Source organism: Taeniopygia guttata, chromosome 6 (assembly GCF_048771995.1).
Source record: "Taeniopygia guttata chromosome 6, bTaeGut7.mat, whole genome shotgun sequence".
Classification (NCBI taxonomy): Eukaryota; Metazoa; Chordata; class Aves; order Passeriformes; family Estrildidae; genus Taeniopygia; species Taeniopygia guttata.
The window spans coordinates 23291837-23311365 of NC_133031.1; the positions used below are offsets into that span (position 1 = coordinate 23291837).

At 56.0% G+C, this 19529-nt stretch overlaps 1 protein-coding gene across 1 annotated transcript in view; it reads left to right on the top strand.

The window, feature by feature from the left end:
* The first annotated feature begins 6768 nt into the window (after positions 1 to 6768).
* Positions 6769 to 19529, top strand: part of SLIT1 (slit guidance ligand 1) — a 59852-nt gene continuing 47091 nt past the window's right edge. The window contains exons 1-2 of the mRNA XM_030276249.4: positions 6769 to 7121; positions 19222 to 19293. Coding sequence (XP_030132109.4) covers positions 6919 to 7121; positions 19222 to 19293 — 275 coding nt within the window. The 5' untranslated portion in view covers positions 6769 to 6918. The remainder of the gene's footprint in view (positions 7122 to 19221; positions 19294 to 19529) is intronic.

Genomic DNA, 19529 nt, shown 5'->3' on the forward strand with positions numbered 1-19529 from the left:
CAGCCCAGCTTTGTTCCTGGGGAGTGCCCACACATGAGGAATGTGATAGGGTCGTTTTGGAGCTCCTGTGCAAGGAGCTGCTGTCCCCAGTCATGCATCACAGCACCAGCCTTCAATTTTAGTCTGGAGGGAGACAAGCTTTCCTTTCTCTGCTGAGTCTCAGCTGGAGTGGTCATTTCTGTGGTCCCCTTCCCAGTTCCTCCTCTCCCAAGTGAAACCAGTCCCCCCTGCCTTGCTGCTGGGGAAGATTTACAAATCCACCACCCAGCCCTCCCATGCAGTACCTTACATGATATTGAGATCGTCTCCTTTTCCACTGGAGAGAATTGTGTCCCACTTGATGCTCTGCTTTTGGCTGAAGCTCCTGTGCCACTGGGAATTGTGATGACTAGAGGTGCCAACCTGCCTTGGCCATCATGGCTGCATGTAACTTGATGTGTGCACAGGTCTGTGATATGAGGGTGCCTGTCTTGACCTGTGGTTGTTTTAGAGTTTGTTTCTTCCAACCTTTTTGCTTACAAAGCTTGAGCCTTGCTTCCCTGTGGAGCAGGATCTCGGCAACCTCTCGCACAAAAGCCTCTGGCTCCATTGTGCCTCTCCCAGGCCGTTCTGCAGCGGCAGCACAAGAGGGGGCTGGCAGCACACACTGCAGGACGGGACCCCCTGCCCGCCCCGGGGCCCCGCACCAGATGTGCTGGGGGCAGCCTTGGAGACGCCTGCTTCTTCCTCCCTGGCTGCATCTGGCAGATGGAGGAAGAGGGAAGCTGGGACTATAAATAAAGTGAACAAAAACATAAAGAGTACTGAGAAGGCTGGGGAAGGATGTCCTCAAAATCAAAAATCAGCTCTGCAGCCAGCCTCTAGCATGGTTCTCCAGCTCTAAGGAGAGTCCCTGCCTGCATCCAGGGCCAAGCAGAGCTGTCAGAAGGCGAGCTGAACCCTTTCCCTCTCTTTTTCAAGTTATTTTTTGCTACTGGCATCCTATTGCCATTCTTTAGAGCCAGACCCTGGTAGCCAATCTTCCAGGCTCATGCCTCTGGGGCTAGTGCTGCTTCCTGCAGAACCTGCAGCCTGAAAGTTTGTCTGTGGAAATCTGGGTGATGAGAGGTGGAAGGAGTTCCCTTGTCCCAGACTGAGCAGAATCTGACTTTTCTTTCATTCTCTAGTAGCTTGTGACTCTGTAAGGGCTGGGGAAGGAGGAGCAAGGACGCAAAGACACATGCTCAGAACTTTGGGGCTGGCAGGGCACAGAAAGGCCATCTGCAACTGTGGAAGCACAATGAGCCCAAGCGCCCATGGAGCTTATTGATCACACCCCAGCATGGGACTGGCTGCCAGCTAGCCATAAATATGGAACAGAGGCATGCTTGTCTGCACCCAGGGCATCTTCATCAACAAAACCAGGACAGAGCCTCTGCCTCTCGCATCCATCAGGCTGGGGCTCTGAGGCACTCCTTATTTCTCAGGTTAGATGTTTTCCCAGTCCAGGGATGTCAGTGCAATGGGGGTGAAAGGGCTCTGTGGGAACAAGCCCTGTTCCTCTAACAACAGAACACTGTCTCTGCTTACCCCGTGGCCAAGGTCATCAGCTGAATCCTGAAAACCCACCTGCTCTTTCTGGGAGGCAGGGTTTTATGGCAGAGGAGCTGCAGTTTATGGCACCGTGGAGAAATATGTTGGATGCGCTTGGCAACAGCAAATGGAAAGTTAGTCTATTAAACAGTAAATTATCCCTCCAATACATCTTCATTGAGGAGGGTTAATGAGTGGCTGCAGGCAGAGTGAGTGGGAAAGAGTGTGTGTGTATGCACAGCGCGGATGTGGAACAATTGCTACATCTGGGGGCCCTGGAGCCCCTGATCCAACAATAGCATTTCCATGTGCAAGGCGCTTCACAGACACCTCCTCGCGTGTGGTTTATTCAAACCAGCTTGCGCTGCGCCGCGGAGCTCCCAGGCGGTCGCTGTGTCCAGCCGTGCTGGGAACAGCATCTCTTCATCTGCATCTGGGCTGCTTGGTGCAAATGTTCTCCTTGTGGGCTAGAGCTGATTTTGGGAATCCAGGCTGCAGGGCTCAGCCCCTCTGCTCAGCCACGCCACAACGCAGGGATGCAGAGCCTTGTAGACCATCCTCCTGCTGTTCCACAATTGTTCAAGGCGGTGAGACAGACTGGGTTCCCCCTACCTGGATGGTCCCTGTTGTGTTAGGCTGGGGCCAAATTCACCTGCTTGGGAGTCTTGGCATCTCCTGCATCATCTCAGAGCAGTCAGTGGATGCTGTTTCATTCACTTGGTCCCAGTGGTGAAGGTCGCCAAGCAGTGAAGCTACCCTGCTCCTGCAGTCAGTGGGGCCACCTTCACAGAGCAATGCTGCCTGTGTTTGGAGGGTGATATTGGTGGTGTTCACAGGACAACACTGGCAGCGTCTAGCAGGTGATGCTGGCTATGCTCACAGGGCAGTGCTGGAAGTTTGCAAGGTAATGCTGGCCACATTCACAGGGAGGCCTTGTCCCTAGAAGGACAGAGGAAAGAGCACATCCCAGCCCTGCCTGCTGCTGCTGCTAACCAGGCGAGATTTACCATGATCCCAGTGCCCCAGCTGCCCCCACCACTCTATAATAGACCCATCAAGGGCATTGTCGTGCTACAGGAGCCCAATAGGTACCCTAATGGGGCTGACACGCCAGCCTGCTCCCACACAATGCCTCACTCTCCCAAGCCCAGTGTGTCTGCCAGGACAAAGGCAGCCTGGCCTCCCAGCATGAACCAAGCTGGCCAGGCATGACAGATGTGGCCCAGGACAGCCCGGCAGCCCACCCTGCCCAAAATCTCTGGGGGACGCTTAGAAGCCGAAGGTTGCTGCCACTCTGCTCCCAACACATCTCCAGCTGGGTCTTATGGCCACTGCTCCCCAGACAGGTGCTGCTGGGGGAAGGAAGGGTTCAAAGCACAGCCCCAGTGCAAGGGATGACAGATCCTGCAGCTGGCAATGCTCCTCAGCAAGGAGGTTGGGGCAGGCGCCATGCACATGTGCTTGTGTTGTGTTTGTGTGGCAAGGCTTTGGCTGCAGGGGGACTTCTGTGAGAAGCTGCTAGAAGCTTCCTCCATGTCCGATGGAGCCAGTGCCAGTCACTTTCATGACGGATCGACCAGTGGCCGAGGCTGAGCCCATCAGCGATGATGGTAGCTCTGGGATAATGTATGTAAGAAAGTGAAAGTTTCTGCAGAGCACCAGCAGCAGCTGTAGAGAAGAAAGAATATGTGAGAGGAACAACTCTGCAGACACAAAGGTCAGTGTGTCTGCACTGACCTTTGAAAGAAGAGGGGGAGGGGGTGTTCCAGGCACCAGAGCAGAGATTCCCCTGCAGCCCGTGGTGAAGCCCAGGGTGAGGCAGGATGTAGCCCTGCAGCCCATGGAGGTCCGCAGTGAAGTAGAGATTCACCTGCAGCCTGTGAAGGACCCCACACTAGAGCCAGTGGATGCCCAAGGGAGGAATGTGAGAAGTCCCTGTCCTGAGTAGGAAGAAACAGCAGAGATGAAGTGTGATGAACTGACCACAGCTCTCATTCCCCATCCTCTCATGTCACTGGTAGGGAGGAGGTAGAGAAAACTGGGAGTGCAGCTGAGCTCAGGAAGATGAGAGGGGTGGGGAAACGTGTTTTTTAAGATTAGATTTTATTTCTTATTATCCTAGTCTGATCTGATGAGTAATAAATTCACCAATTTCCCCAAGTCAAGCCTGTTGTGCTCCTGTTGGTAACTGGTTATCTCTCCCTGGTCTTACCTTGGCCTATGAGCTTCTGATTATATTTTCTCTCCCCTGGCCAGCTGAGGAGGGGAGGGACAGAGTGGCTTTGGGGGGCACCTGGTGTCCAGCCACAACTAACCCACTAGAACCCTACTGCATGTGTTTTAAACACTTCTGCTCTGCAGCAGTGCCTGATCCCACCCTGAGAAAGGCTGAGCACTGCTGTGGACAGGTGATAGCCACAGCACTGCTTCAAAGCATGGTACAAAGGAACCAGGGTGTGCTGCCTCCCCTCCACATGCCCAAATCCAGGGTACAGCACACTGCCTTGAAGCCCAGACATGCTGCTATCATGAGACCCAGTGCCAGCCCAGCCCACGTGAGCGGTAACAGGGGCGAGCTGTGACCTGTCCTGGGTGGGAAGAAATGCCGGGATGCTGCCCTGGGGGGCTTGGCTTAAAATTGGCAGCAATTTTTTATTTGAAGCTTTGTAGCTGCTTCGCATCTCTTTGCACGACAGGTCTGGCGCGTACCCTGGAACCCTTCCCCGGATCTTCCCATGGAAACTCCTACAAAAAAAAGCTTCTGCTTCATTTTAACCAAACCCAGAGCCCATCAGACGATCCAGATGGTCTCTCTCTCTATCAAGCAGTTTGGCCCAAATCCCAGTGGCAGACGGCAGGACCAGGCCTCCCCTGATAAAGAAGTTTGGGGTTTATTTTCCTCCCTGCTCCTCATCCATATTCAGAGGAACCCTGGGATTTTCCCAGGCAGCTGTTGCTCTCTGAGGCCCACCCCATCAGGGTGCCTGGGTGACTTGGGATCACCCAAATGCACCAGGGGCTGAGGTCTTGGTACACAGCCTGGCCCCCCACACGCTGTCCTGGCTCAGCCAGCCCTTGCTGTGCTGGCAGCCCTGGAAGGGTGTTGCTTTTCCAGCTGGAGCAGTCACTGAGGGGTCAGCCACGGCTGGCAGCCCAGCTCAGTGGGATGCACCGTGGTGCTGGGGCATGGGGCACTGGCTGCATGGCAGGCAGAGGCAAAAAGCTCACAGAGAACAGCAGGAGCTGACGTACCTACAGGAGAAAATGTGGATGTCAGCCTGAAATGGAGTTTTCAGCTTCCCAGTCCTGTATTCCCACTGGAACCGGGACAGGTGATGGTGGGCTCCAGGCAAGCCCTGCCAGCTACTCCCTCTGCCAAGACCACAGCCTGTGTAAGTGACTGCGTGTTGCTGCAGCTGGACACAGAGATGCACAGAACTTGCTTTTTCTGCAGATCACAAGTATTTGCCTGGGGCAAGTACTGTAAAAATGGAGGAAACAAGATCCCTCACTCCCTCCTGCCTCCCTGCCAGCACCAGAGGTAAAGGGCAGGTTAGGAAGACCTGGTTCTGCTCTGCGAGCCAAGGGGTGAAGGGGAGTTTGTGAGGGAGGGCTGTCACAAGCATCGCACTGATAGCAGCTTTTGGGGGCCACCAAGCCATCCTGAAACAACCTTCCCCCCCCAAAATTCAGCCAAGGTCTGCAGTTCAGACCCCTTCAGGTTTCACTGCCACCAGGGTCTCCCTGGGAGCCCCAGGACAGGCTGCAGGGACACCTCTGCAGAAGCTATGCCAGCAAGGGGTCGGCTCCCAGAGTCCTGGGAAGCAGCTCATCTTCCTTGCTGTCAGGGCTGCTGGGTAGCAACGAGGAACAAACCCCTTTCATCCATCTCAGGCGCAGCTTCCTCCTGGGACTGGGGCCAGAGGAAGGAGATGTCACAAAAATGCAGACAGATGATGGGAGCCGGCATTCGGGATGGAAAAGAGCCGCTGATCTGGGCCAAGCTGGTGCAACCCTGTGTGTGTGTGAGGTGGCCCTTGCTGGAGCAGAACCCCAGGCAGACACCTCTCTCTTACCCTGATTAAGGAGCTTGTGGAGCTCCATGTGCAGAGGGCACTGATTTAAGAGGCACTCTGGCCCCTGGAACCTGCCACCATCCCTGCAAATATCCACCATTCCCTGTTGCACTGCGGGGTCCATGCTCACACACCACCCTCCCACTGTGCTCCTACACTGCAAGAGGCTCCCCTGTCCTCTCCTTCTATGGATTTCCTCTCTGAGGAGGACATTTGTAGCAGTTGCTGCCAGAAGCCAGAATTGTGTTGGGCACACCAAAGTACCTGTTGTTTTTTTAGGACCCAGCACTTGAAGCCATGGGGTTACAAGTGTGTCAGGTGTCGTTACCAGCCCTCCTGGTTACACCCTCCTGCCTTGCATTTGCAGATCTCAGGGGGAAAAAATAGAAGGCAATAAAATGAATGAAATGTTTGCATTTCTGAGATGTCAGCTGCTTAGGGCCAAACTTACAAGATTTTTTGGCTTCACTACCTTTTGCATTGAAATAGGTGTATTTTGCCTTGTTCTTCCCTGTAGGTTAGCCAAAAAGACTTTTTGGTTACTTTATTTTTAAAGGTGTTCCTCTGGAACGGAAAAGAACATAGCTAATGCCACAGTTAGGACTTCAAGACTTGCTGTTCGTGCGTGGGGAAAATAGCAAAGCAGAGCTGCCACCCAAGTCCCTCCTGCAGGCTGGAGTGCTGAGCGGCGGGATTCGCACTGACGGGCCGGGCACCATCCCGGCTGACAAGCGCCAGCCTGTCCCGTGGTCGCCGTGCGCTGCCAGCCCCTCGTGCCTCACCTGGGCACTGTGGATGGTGGCATGGGCTCTCAGGGTGCCAGTGCGGCCGCCTGGCTCCCAGGCTGTTTCTCCCCGGAGCGCCGCTGCCCGCAGCCTCTCCCGGAGAACCGGGGCGCTCCGCGAACGCAGCCCGCTGTCCCAGGCGGGGGGAGCCATCCGAAGCCCACCTTCCTGCACGGAGGAGCGGCGCAGAGCCCCGACGGCTCCGGCCACCGGAGTGCCGTGCCCGGCGCGGCCAGGACCGCCGCTCCCTCCGCCGCCGCGGGTACCGGGGGCGCGGGGAGGGGCGCGGGTGGCGGCAGGGCGGGGAGGAGGAGCCAGCGCGGGGGCTGAGCCTGGGCTGCGGGATGGGGCGGCGGTGAGGGTGGGCGGGTGCGCGCCGACGGGGCTCTCGCCCCGCAGCCGAGCCGCGTCGAGCCGAGCCCCGCTCCGCTCCTCTCCCCGGTGATGCGCAGCGGCCGCACCGCCTGACCCCACTGCCCGCTGCCATGGCGGCCCCGACCCCCGGGGGGCCGGCGGGGGTCCCGGCGGGGCTGCGGGCCGCCGCCTGGCTGCTGGCGTGCGCCGCGCTGTGCCGGGGCCCCGCCGCCGCCTGCCCGCCGCTGTGCGCCTGCAGCGGCACCACGGTGGACTGCCACGGCTCGGCCCTGCGCGCCGTGCCCCGCAGCATCCCCCGCGGCACCGAGCGCCTGTGAGTACCGCCGCGCTTTGTCCGCCGCCGCCGGGCGTGCGGGCTTGTCCGAGGGCGGGTGTCCGAAAGCGCGTGGGGAGCGGCTGTCCCGCGGGGGCAGAACCCCGCGGGGGTGCGGGACGCGCTCAGGAGCCTTCAGAGCGTGTGCGGGAGCCCGTCCGGGGATGCGTGTGGAAGGGGCTGTCCGCGGCGGGGGTGTGCAGCAGCCTGTCCGGGGGCTGTGCGAGTGCCCACCGTGTCTGATAAGGGTAGAACGTGTGCAAATGCCCGTGGGGCCACGGCCGGCCGCCCAAAAGGTGCGTGTGCAAGAAGCCCGTGGGGTGGGTGATGTGCGGTGTCCCGCTACGCCCGGGGGTTGTGTGTCTGTAAATTCCCGTCCAGAGGATACATGTGCGAGGGCCTCTTAGGTGAGTTTATGTGCATCGTGCCCTTCCTGAGGGAGGTGCAGTAGCCCGTCGAGGTGGAGAGCAGGGTGTGTGTGAGAGCCTGCTGGGGCACGGTGTGTGTGTAACCCTTTCTCTGTGTGAGGGTCGTGCAAGGGGTCCGGCATGCGCACGAACCCGCGTGTGCCAGTCTTTGTGGAAGTATGTGCAGCGGGGTTGGGATTAGAGCAGTGCCCGAGGGAATGGGTTGTTCCAGGGGGCATTTGCGCTGGGGCAGCCCAGAATGGACTGTGTGTCCACGAGCCCCATGGCACCCCCCAGCAGGTGTGTGGCCACCCCTCCAGTGACCTGTCACAGGGTAGCTACAAGGGGTTCTCTGAGGGCTTCTGTCACCCCAAGCCCCTACCTGTGCTGGGCACCCCTTTGTCCCCAGGAAGCTCTCCCGGGAGTGCTCCACATCGTGTTAGGATCAGGTCCCATTGCCTCAGCTCCTCTTCAGGGTCCCCCGCAGTATGACCAACCTTCAGCTGTGCAGATCACCCATCGTGAGCCGGACAGCTCACCCATCCTCTCCAGTCCCCTGTGGCTGCACCTCACTGCTCATCAGATCCCTTGCCACGTTCTCAGGGGTGCTGGGAGGTGTCCCTGGCTCTCTTAGCCGGTCTCCCATGAGGAAGGCTTGGCTCTCACAGTCAAGGTCCAGCTGGCTGTGTGGGTCCCGTGTTGCCTGCTGAGCTCCCCTAGCAGGAGGGGGCCCTCTGCTGCTGTGCCTGGCTGGGCAGGTCTGCCTGCCTGGGGTTCTGTGGCCAAGCAGGGAGAGCAGCATGAGCTGAACGTGTCCAACCTGCTGCTGGCAGCAGGTTTCTGGCACACACTTCCAGTCTCAGCAGGAGAGCAGGGCTGTCCCCAGCCTACCCCCTCTACTCAATAGCAGCAGTTGCCCCATCACAGTAGCTGCAATAGAGCACAGTGGCATAGTAGCTGTCTTGTCTGGCCCTTGGGGCCAGCCTGCTCCCACATCCCCTTTGCAGTGCAGGGAAGTGTTGAGCTGCTGCCTCCTTGGGCAGCAGAGCTGCAGGATATGTTCTAGGACAGCCACACGGTGCTCCTGTCCCTGTGTCATGCTGTTTGCAGCTCCTGGAGTTTGACTGTGCCCTTTGCCTGCAGATGGGCAAAGACCCTGCATGCGAGGACTGCATGCACAGAGTGCAGAGAGCCTGGCAGCTGCCAGGGCTGCACCCAGCATGCAGCATCAAGAGCTCTGCAGGAGACCACTTTAGAGGAGTTTTCTTTTCTCCCACCATAATTATCCTCATACAAATGATTATTACCCAGCACGACAGCCAGGCTGCTGTGAGTTGCCATCCCATAGACCAAATGTATGGAGGTCTGAGACAGGATCCCCCTTTCTGCTGTGCCCAGGCCAGAGGGAAGGTTTATGCATAGCCTGCAGTAGCCCTTTCTGCCTCTGGGCGAGCTTAATGGGGTCCTTGGCCTCAGCTCTGGGTGCAGGGTCCTGCGGGAGGGTTGGCATCGAGTCCCCACCTCTGCCCGCTCGGCAGGTGCTCAGCACTGCTCAGATGAAGCAATGCTGGAGTGAGCTAATGGGGGATGCCCTTGCTGGGTGTCTCACTCCTGCTCTGGCAGGGCATCTCTCCCGCTCTGGAGGTGGGTTCTGCTTGCTGTCTCCCGTTCTGCCTCCACTCACCTGGTCTTCTGTGCCTGTTGCCATTCAGCAGCATTGGGTTTTCTCGATTGTAATGCAGCTGGTGATGCTGGATCTTCCGTCTGGGCTGAGCTAGACATGCTTGCTCTCTCGTGGGTGTTGTCTGCTGGATAACTACTTCCTGCTGTTTTGCACACCCATGCAGGTGCTGGAGGGTGTCTGTGCAGAGCAGGTCTATCTCCTAGCAGTGAAATCCTGCTGTAACAGCTCGTAAGTGAGTTTCAATTCCCTGTAAGCAGGCTGCAACCTTGCAGTCTCCAACTTCTCAGTGTTCAATGAAGCAAGGTCAGCAGGCAGCCACAGGGGAGTCTGCAGCAGGGGCTGTGCTCAGGACTTGCTCTCTCCAGGGGTCAGCTCTCTGTGGGAAGTCATCAGCTTCTTACCAGTGCCCTCCACTGCGTGCCTCTGTTCCCAAGCCCTGAGATGCACAGCATGAGCAATGCCAACCTCACCGTGCATCCCACAGTGGCAGTGAGCAGTGATGTCCCTGCTGTTGAATTTCTTGCCTGTTGCACGCCAGTGTGGTGTTTAGAGCCTCCAGGCTCCCTCCAGCCTCCCACCTGGCTGAGCCCCATGTGGCACGGGTCAAGCCCCAGGACAGGGCAGCACTGCTGCTGCAGCCAGGCCTGCTGGCACTGCCACTGTGGGGACTCGGTCAGCAGCATGCTGTGACGAGGTCTGTGCTCCATTGCTTTTGCAACACACCCTAATCCTTTGAAAAACAGGGAATTATTTGCCTTGCAGAGTCACTGCAACTTTGGAGAATCATGGGCTGGGGAGAAATTGTCTTGTCTTCTGTTTCAGTTTGCCCTGTGATATCTTCCTGGTGGGTGCTATGCTGTTGGTAGAGAGTAAGGGCTGCAGATGTGTCTAGGATGGACCAGGAGTGATGGTTGCATGGGGGGACACAAGACCCCTCTTCCCTTGTACCAGGGCACAGCACTAAGGGCCTTTTAATCTGCAACCCAACATAAATGGGGGTTGTGCACCTGCCCTCTGACTGGATTGGGGCTGAGCAAGGTGGGAAGCAGCAAAGTCTCCGGGCACTTTTCACAGATGCCTGTGCTCATGCCTACACTTCTGGCAAGCATAACAGAGGCCTGAAGGCTTTGTAGGCAGGATGAGGGGTGATAATCTTCCAGCACTACAGTGTTATCTGCTTCCAGGAGTCCCTCAGGCTTCAGCCACCAGAGAAGAGTTATGGGAGAAGGTCACCATTCCCTTCCCCATTTGCTTTCTTTTCTTTCTTTTTTTCTTTGAAAGTGTCTCTGAAGAGCAGACTGCCTTGTTGAGGAGATGGATAGATCTCCCCACGCCAGCAGGATCAGTGCAAATTTGCCACTGTCAAATGGCAGCTTCCAGCCCAGCTCTTTGCTTGTAGGGGATGAATTGACTGTGATGGCACATCACTCTTTCCTGCTATTGAATTTTTTGGCTGACAGCTGAGAATTGCCCCACTTGCCCCTTTTGCCTCCTCTCCGATGAGCTGGAATTCCCCATCTCACTGTGGGCTGTGCTGTGTCCCTCCCCCCATGTGGAAGGCAGCAGAGCTGGGTTTGGGGGTCCCCATCACTGCATCCCCTTGTCTCTGGCTTTTCCTTTCCAGGGTCCCTGCCTCAGCATTTAATGGGGCTTCTGTTTACCTTGTTCCCAAACTTTGGGTATTTGCCTGTGCTGAAATGGGCCCCACACAGTCTGCAGCCAGCCTGCCATCCCTCTGTCTGCATTGCTGGAGGGAAGGGGTGCTGAGCTACAGCCTTTGGGTGTGGGAGCACCATGCCAGGGCAGCTGCACCTGAAGCACTCTTGCATACTGCCCAACCATCACCTGCCAAAATTCCAGCAGCAAGCTCTTGTTCAGAGCATGCTTAATCCATTCACCTGCATCTACCTCTCACCAGTTAATCAAAATGCCTTGCAGCAGCCAGGCTGGTGTATCACAGCAGCACTCCTGCATTCCACTCCAGTTGTTGGGCTGCTTCTCCTTTCAGGAGCTTCAGGCAATGCTTGTTCTTAGGAAGAACCTTGAGGAAGTCAACCTCTCCCTTCCCTGAAGTGCCTGGGCAAGTTCTCAGTGAGCAGTCTGGTTGCAGAGGGTCTGTGCAGGCTCTGCAGAGCTCTGGAGCAGGATGCAGGACCTTTGTCCAGCCAGGGCAGTGCTCGGCTGGCCCTGCAGCCCTCAGCTCTCAGGAGAGATAGTGCTGGGCACTGAGAGGATGCAGGCTGGCTTGGGAAGGTAGCCCACCCAGCTTACTGCAGTGGCTTCCCTGGGAGCCTTCCTGGACAGAGGAAATTTGCAATTCTATTCCAATTTCTCCCTTCAGCTACGTCCAAGGCAGATGCTGTCTATATATTGCCATGGTAACGCTGCGTTCTCACTCTCTATGGAATTGCATGCTGGAAAAATATTAGTTTAAAAAACTATGTCGTGTTTGTATTGACTGAAGTGGAGGCTGATAGTGGAGGATCTATTGTCCCCTGGTTGGGAAAAGTCACCAGTAACAGGCAATAAAGCCAGGCAGATTGGCCTCTGGTGACCACTTCTCACCCCACACAGCAATTGCTTCCCTATAAACCCTTCCCTGGCTCTGTTTTATTGCATCCTTTAAAACAGTTATTTTTGCCTTAAATGTGCTGCCACTTTGGTCCTCCAGAGTGATGCATTGTGCTAACAGCAATTCCTCGCTGCTGAGGCAGGAGCAAGGAAGGGAAATTGTTTCCAGCTTTAATTGTGGGTCTCTCACGTGCACCTTCAAATGCTGTGGCTGCTGTGCCCAGGGTCCCAGGGTGGGCTGGGCATGGTGGCCACGCTGCCAGTGCAGGGCAGCACACACAGAAACAGTCCAGTTACAGAAAGGGACCCCTAACAGGACATGCATTTGCTTTGAGTTTCATTCTCCCCTCCTTCATTGTTTCCTATCAAAACTCTGGCTGGCAGAAGAGTGAGGCAGCTATAAAAGGCAAAGGATGCATGAGGGACCCCCACAGGCAGCAGAACCTGCAGCCTGCGGGAAGAGAAGGGATTTGGGGTGCCACCAGGGTGGTGTGGACAGGGAAAGGGGGTCCTGTCCAGGGAAAGGTGTACAAGCCCATGGCCTCCCAATGAAGAGGGGCTTTTCCTGTATCCTTGCTCTGATTTGCTTTCTGGCAGACTGGTGGAGGAGAGTACTGGAGCAGGATGTGCCTGTGGGCAACCAAGGGAGCCTGTCTTTGCCTTGCTTTGGCATCCTTCATGGTTCCCTGCCCACTCCAGAGGTACTTGGTGCTGCAGATGCATCCTCCTGGTCTTTATTGCTACTGAAATAACCTTTTATAAAACCTGAGAGGCAAGGAGATGTTTCTGTGCGTGTTTTGCTGAAAAGCAGTAAAAACCACAGTTGTGCATTAGCAAATGGCCTCATCCCAGGGGATGTTGGACCCAGATCACTGCTCCCTGGCAGGCTTCCAGTGCCAGTAGCTCCAAGGCCAGCTCCAGCAGCTGGCCCCTGTCCCCACTCAAGGGACAGCCAGGGATGGCAGTGGTAGGAGTGGGGAGAGGAGCAGAAGTTTTCCTGCTGTACAGCACCAGGATGCCAATTAGCAATGTGAGCAGTAAGGATAGCCAGGCCCTTGGGGTCGTGGCACTGCTGGAAGTGAGAAGGAAATGAGGTGGGATGAGGGGACCTCTCCATGGTGTTGGTGTGGGGTTGGCCCAAGGCTGTCCCCTCAAGAATCATCTCAGACCTCGCTGCTACATTCAGGCTCTGAGGCTGTGCTCACTGCCTGCTTCCCCAGCATGCATTTTGGATGCACTTGCTGCTCAAAATAGCAGAGGCAAGTGTCCTATGGGGGAGAGAGGCTGCTAGAGGAGGAAGATCAGAAAAAGGAAAGATTAATTTTTAAAGCGATGCAGCCAAGGAGCAGCCCTGGGCACCAAGAGTGAGAGAGATTCAAGCTCCTGGCCCTGGATATTTCTTGGTTGGAGGAAGCCCTTCATCCCAAATGGGATGCTCCAGGAGACCCATCTGGTCTGGGATTGAGTAGGCATCTATAACTGAGCAGTTCAGGTGTGCTTGTCCTCTCGTCCCTGGTGTGAGCAGCTCCAGGAGGGATAAGCCAAAGAGGTTTTGCTGGGGGAGATGCGAAGTGGAACTCAATCCAGTGAGTGGCAGGATGAAGCCTGAGGGCTGGGCAACCTCTCCTGCCCTGGGAAGCAGAGGGGCTACAGAGAAGCCCCTCACCAGGCTACTCAGCACAGCGTAAAAAGCCAAATTTTGTGGGTATCCCAGAAAATCTGTTCTCTTGGCTGAGTGTCAGTTTCCACGTTTGTGATACAGAATTGCCCTGCTGCATTTTCTCTCTCCCGCTGGGGTTCAGGGAGGTTATTTATTAATTTTTAACCTGAAGGTGGTACACCACAATGCTGCGTGAGTGTAAAGCATTCCCTGACTGCGACCAGCTAATGGCTGTGGCATGAAAACCCCAGAGAGAAGTTAGGAGAACAGAAAGCCTTCTGGATCCTCACTGCTACTTGCATGATCGATGCTGTTTGTAATGCTTAAAGATCTGTCGTGATGCTAACCTGCTGTAGTGCCTCGTAAAAGCCTACAGAGCCTCCTGTGCTGCAGGGCCATCGCTGTGCCTGGGCTGGGCTGCCCTTTGGCTAAGGGCAGTGATTCCCAGATGAGCCCAAACAGCACAGAGCTCCTCTTGGCTCTGCTTGCTGGGCACCTGCAGGCAGCTGGTAGGGATGGTGCTGGCAAGGCGTTCCCCCGGTGAGTGACACCCTAAATAGACTTCCATGTATCCCTTGGGAATCTTTGCTCTTCTTGAGGGGTCTGGTCAGAACAGGGAGGGGATGGAAAAGGAGAAGAAGGTGCTGCTCCCCTTGTGCAGCTGTGTCAGCCCAGGATGGTGTGACTGGAGTCCTCTCCCTGAGCAGTGGGCAGCGGCACCCTGTGATTCCCTGGTGCCTTGGAGGGGATGGAGTTAGCAGCCAGGCATGGCCATACAGGTTCCAGAGAGCTGGGAATGTAGTGCTGGTGCTGGAGGGGACCAGCTCTCACAGGGCTGGGAAGGGCCTCTGCCCCACATCTCCTTGTTTGAGCAGCTCAGTGAGCCTGTGCTGGGGCTAAGTTACATTCAAGCAGCCGGGTGAAATCTTGAGAAGACTTGAAAAACGCAGTAAAAGTGTAGGATGAAAGGTTGCAGCTGCTCTGTCCCCCAGTGCTGAGCACAGGGGTCAGCCTGGAGTCTAAACCTCATCCATGTTTCCATTAGCAGTCTGTGTGATGGGACACGAGCTGCTTCAGGCAGTTGCAGATGCCACCAGGCTGGGAGAGATGCAAGAGGGCTGGAGAATGGGCCGAGGTTTCAGAGTGGGCTTGGTGAATGGGAGGAATGAGCTGACAGAAAGGAAGTTGTTGCCTGGGGACTCAAGGAAAGTGTTCCTGGGAGGCAATCGCCAAAAGCACAGATGTGGAATGGGAGCACAAACAGAGCAGGTCCTGCCCCTGCAAGGGGCCCTGAGGGAGAGCTGTGCCCTTGGGCCTGGGGGATTGCTGTGGGGAAGTGGGCTGGGAAAGACCCGCATGGGCAAGGGAGCAGCCAGATCTCTGCACCTTGGTGGCCTGGGCAGGCAGAGAGGGGGTTCATCTGCTGTGGGAGGGGTTCAGGTCAGAGTTCTGGTAATGGTCCTGGAGGCAGGAGCAGTGATGTGCTGGAGTAAGACACAGGGTAGTGCCAGTCCTTGTCCTTGAGGGAGCAGTGCGTGCATCCTCCTGGATTGATGGAGGGGAGCAGAGGTACTGCTGTGGGGTGTGTGACCTTCCAGCCTTCATTTCTCTGTTTCCCTGATTATTATCTGGCACTGCTGGCTCCAGCTGGGGTCAGGGCTCTGGGATGAGGGCTGTGGAGCTGCTGGGAGGAGAGCCATGCCCTTGGGGGCCAGCGCTCTGAGGCGAGGGCAGGAAAGGCAGAGTAGTGAAGACGGTCGAGGGAGGGACAGATCTCATGGACAGTGCACGCACCAACCCCACCGGGCACCAGGGCAGGGGCAGCCCTTGCAGCAGGCACCACAGGAGCATGGATCCTTCTCCACCAGCCCCTGCAGCCACTGCCCAGAGCTGTGGGCACCTGCTGGGCCAGGGCACATTTTGGTGCTGGTGGGTGCAAAGGCAGGAATTAATCTCACAGACTTTCCCTCTGCATTCTTAAAAGCGGGATTCCGGGGAGCAGAGCAGTTTAGGATTTCTGCCTCAGCGGGAGAGCAGAGCTGAGCTGAGCCACAAGGACAGGAGTCACATGTGTGCTGAATAGCTGATGCTTTGCAACGGAGTAGGGATCCTGGGATTGCACTGTCTGCTCCTTCCCGCTCCTGATAAATCAGTGCCCAGGGAAATATCATTCATGTTGGCTGTATTTAATAAATTAACTCTCAGCATTTGTGCTCTCTGAGGTTGTTACTGAGTTAGTGTAGCTCCAAACCCTGCAAAGGGAAAAGACACATCGGACCCCCTGGGAATGGATAAAGCCATCCAAAGCTAGAAACCAAATATAAACCCAGACTATGCAAATCCAGTCTAACGAACCCTGCTGCAGCACAGACATCCCATCTGGGAGTGGGATGATCCACAAGCAATGTAGCAAAGGGACTGATTGTTTTAATGACTTTCCTCTTCCCAGGGAGAAATGGAAGGGGGGTTTTTGAAACTTGAGGGTTGCAAATGAAAATTCGCTGCTTCTCCATCAGCAGTGTGAGATTTGTGGTGCTGGGGGGGCAGAGGAAGGCACCCTGAATGAACTTGAGGATGCTTTCTGGCTTTAAATCCTTTGAATTAGTGAGCAAAGAGCATGCCCTGTGTTTCTGCTTTCAAGTCACAGTCCAGAAATACCAATCTGCTGGGCAGCTCCCCAGACACATCAGTCCTTATTGAAGCTCTGCTGTGTGGAGCAGGGCAGAGTGTTTTGCTTCACTGGGAAAGGGCATGGAGGCAGTGGGTGAGCAGCTGAGCAGCAGGGATCTGGCTTTCTGGGCACTGCAGACTGTAATTTATCTCCATGAGGAACTGAAGGGGCTTCAGAGAGGAAAAAATGTCACGAAGTTAAATGGCAGTGTTGCCTTGGCATCCTTACAAATAAGCTTTACCTGCTGTTCGTTCCCATCTTGGTTGCAAAGGCCATCATTTACCTTAACAAAGGCATGGAAGGATGCTGGGAGCAGTTGTCAGGGAGCACATAGTCCCTGAGGGAAGAGGACTGTCAAGGGGCCCTGAGACACAGCCCCACTTGGGGATTGCCACCAGCCCCACTGCAGAAGTTCCCCGAGGATGCTCAGCAAGCATGCAGGGAGCAGAGACTGGGGTGGGCTGTGTGGGCAGCAGACCCCAGGGTAGTTGGTCCTGCTGGTGCTACGGTCTTTGGGCTGCACTGTCCCAGCAGATGCCTCGGAGAGAAGGCAGAGCCTGGTTTTGGCATGTGCAGGGACTGGCCAGGGTTAGTCCATGGCTTCCATGGCTCTTTGGTGTTTCTTCACGTTTCCATGCTTTGCCTGTGCTCTGCCTCTGGCTAAGGCTCCGGAATACTGGTGCTCTGAGGACAGCACCACCTTGGGCTTTGCAGGCTGAGGTCTAAGTCCTGGCTTTCAGGTTGGGCAGTTCTAAATCAAGCCTCTCTGGTGTGTCCCTCTGCAGTACTGGAGATGTCTCAACTCCCAGTTATGCATCGTACTGGAATTGTATTCTGGCTACACAGCCAGAGTAATGTTGGGTATGTTTAAAGGAAGGTGACATGGGAACCCTCCCTCACAGCAGCTCGAATGGGTGCCATTACCTCCAGCCTGGCCCTGAGGACCCTCCGGGCAATCTTCTTTGCCAAGGAGCCTTTAGGACATTTGGTGAAAACCACTCCTGAAGCTCTGATTTCTCCCTGCCCTTAGCTGACTCCAGGGCTGTGGTCCATCAGGAGCTGGGCACACAACCTGTACATACCAAAAGACCCCCATTGTGGTGACAAACGTCCCTAAAACGTGTGACACAGCCCAGAGCTTCGTACCTGGGATTTACAGCCTGACTGACCACGGCTTTTGCTCCCACTGAGAGGGTCAGCTCCTTCTGGTTCGGAGGCAGTCCCCGGCAGGCTGCTGCGCTCTCTGCGCGCTGCTCGCACGGGAAGCCGCGGCAGCCGTGGGGCTGCAGAGCCCGACTGTGGGTTTCAGTTTAATCACTGGGGCTGAGGAACCTCTATTCATTCCGGCTCGCATTCATCTGTGTCCTAGTAACGGTGCTCTCCCAGCCTCCTTCCCAGCGCAGGCACACACGGCTGGATAATGGCAGGAGCCCGGCAATCGCGGAGCTGAATAGCGCTGTAATTACGGGGCTGTAATGGCGAGCTGGAACTCATTAGCCATTATCAGCCGCTTCAGCAGGACAATGCAGCACCCCGGGGTGCGCGGCTGCACCCGGTGGCCCTACACGCTGCTCGGCGGCCCCGGGGCCAGCCCGCCGCTGACCTTGGCCCCTCGCACGGCTGCAGAGCCCGCCGGAGGGAAGCTTTGGCTCTGGGTGGGAATGATGGACTGTGTATTCAGGCAGTGACATGAGGCATTCCTGCCCCCTGGTTCCACTGTCAGCGCTCGGGAAGTTACAGACCCACCGTGGCGCTGCCCGAGCACCCCAAGCTGCTCCATGGTGGCACTTTGTCTTTTTCCCTCCCCGGCTCCAGCAGCTCATCCTTCACTTGACTGACTTCTGCTCCTGTAGTTTATTTGTTTTCCTCTTGATTTTTGTGTTTGTGTTCAGTGCAGGCAGTGGGTCTCCAGCATGGGAGCCCTCTCTGGGCTCTGCTTTCACGTAGGCATCCTCCATGCCCAGGGCATGCCTTGGGCAGGTTGGCTTATGGCAAGAAGCAAACGCTGCCGTGCTTTGTGATGCCAGTGGGGGAGACTGTCTCCTGCCATAGGGGACTGCACAGAGATCCCCAGCTCTGCAGACTCTGGGTCCCAGGGTTGATAGTCCTGCTTTTCCCACAGTAATCATACCCTGTAATGCAGAAAGGCACTGCAAAGCTGACTGCGAGGTGCAAATCTCTGCAGCTTCTGGCTTGATGTATTTTAAAGCAGGATAATCTTAGCAGGAGCATGCTGGAGAGCATGGCTGGGGAGAGTGGGGAAGGTGTAACCAGCAGGCTGGGAGCAGAGGCCCTGCCACGAGCGTGTCCAGCAGTGGGACACATGTTGTCCTGGTGCTCAGCAGAGCCTGGGCAGGACCGAGGCCATGTGTGGGTGTAGGTACCCCTTATATCCACCAGCAGAATGAGCAAGGAGGAGCAGCATCTTCTTTCTGGCTGCATTGCCTGTCCCTGTGCTCACTGAGGGCTTTTGAATGAGAGAGTGATGCCACAAAGCAGCTTGTCCCGTGCAAGCTTCTCTTGGCAGGTGAAACCTGAGTGTGGCTTATCCTCCAGGTAGAAGGTGTGAAATGGCTGTGCACTGAACAGGTTGTGCTGCACGGATAATGGCAAGAGCCGTTATCATGTAAGTGTCACTTACACTTGTAAGTGTCTTGCAGCTGGGTATTTGCAGGGATCCTGCTGTTCTGGGGACTTTTGTTTGTTTTTTGTAACCCTTGGCTTCTCTAAACAAGTCTGTGTGTTTGGGATGACCCTACCAGGTCCAGCTATATTTGCAGAAAGGAGTGACATGCATCCCAGGGGGGACATCTGGAATGGGAACAGGGAGGAGCCAGAGAGCCCCTTCCTCTTGTTGCCTTATGGTCCATGAAAGATGCCAGCTTACACAGCCAGAGCCAGACTTCTGTGTGCCCAGCACCGCTGGTCATTGAGGATGAGGGTCCTCTCCGGAGTCAGGGGCCATTCCTGGTGAGGAGCACAGGATTGCACCAGCCCCTACTGTCCTTTGGGCCCTGCCTGCCGTTTTTGGGGAGGTACTGGGGAGGCCCAGTGTTTGGCTACCTCTTGAATGCTTATCTGCTAATTTCTTCCTCTTCTCTCTGCAGGGAGCTCAATGGCAACAACATAACGCGAATCAACAAGAATGACTTTGCCGGACTGAAGCAGCTCCGCGTCCTGTGAGTTCCTGATGAGGGGTCAGATGTCCCCACCTTGATGGATATTGTGATTGGTTTGTGGCCCCCTTAGGGCTGCTGGAGTTAGCCTCTTTCCGTGGGTGTCAGCTAGCGGGGCTGGAGGATATTGTGTTGGGCTGGGCATGGTGGATTTTTAGCTGGGAGAGAGTGGGAAGAGTCTGGGTTGTGTTGAAGGAATAATGGGAGTGAGGTGCCCTGGGTCAAAAGAAGCAATGGGG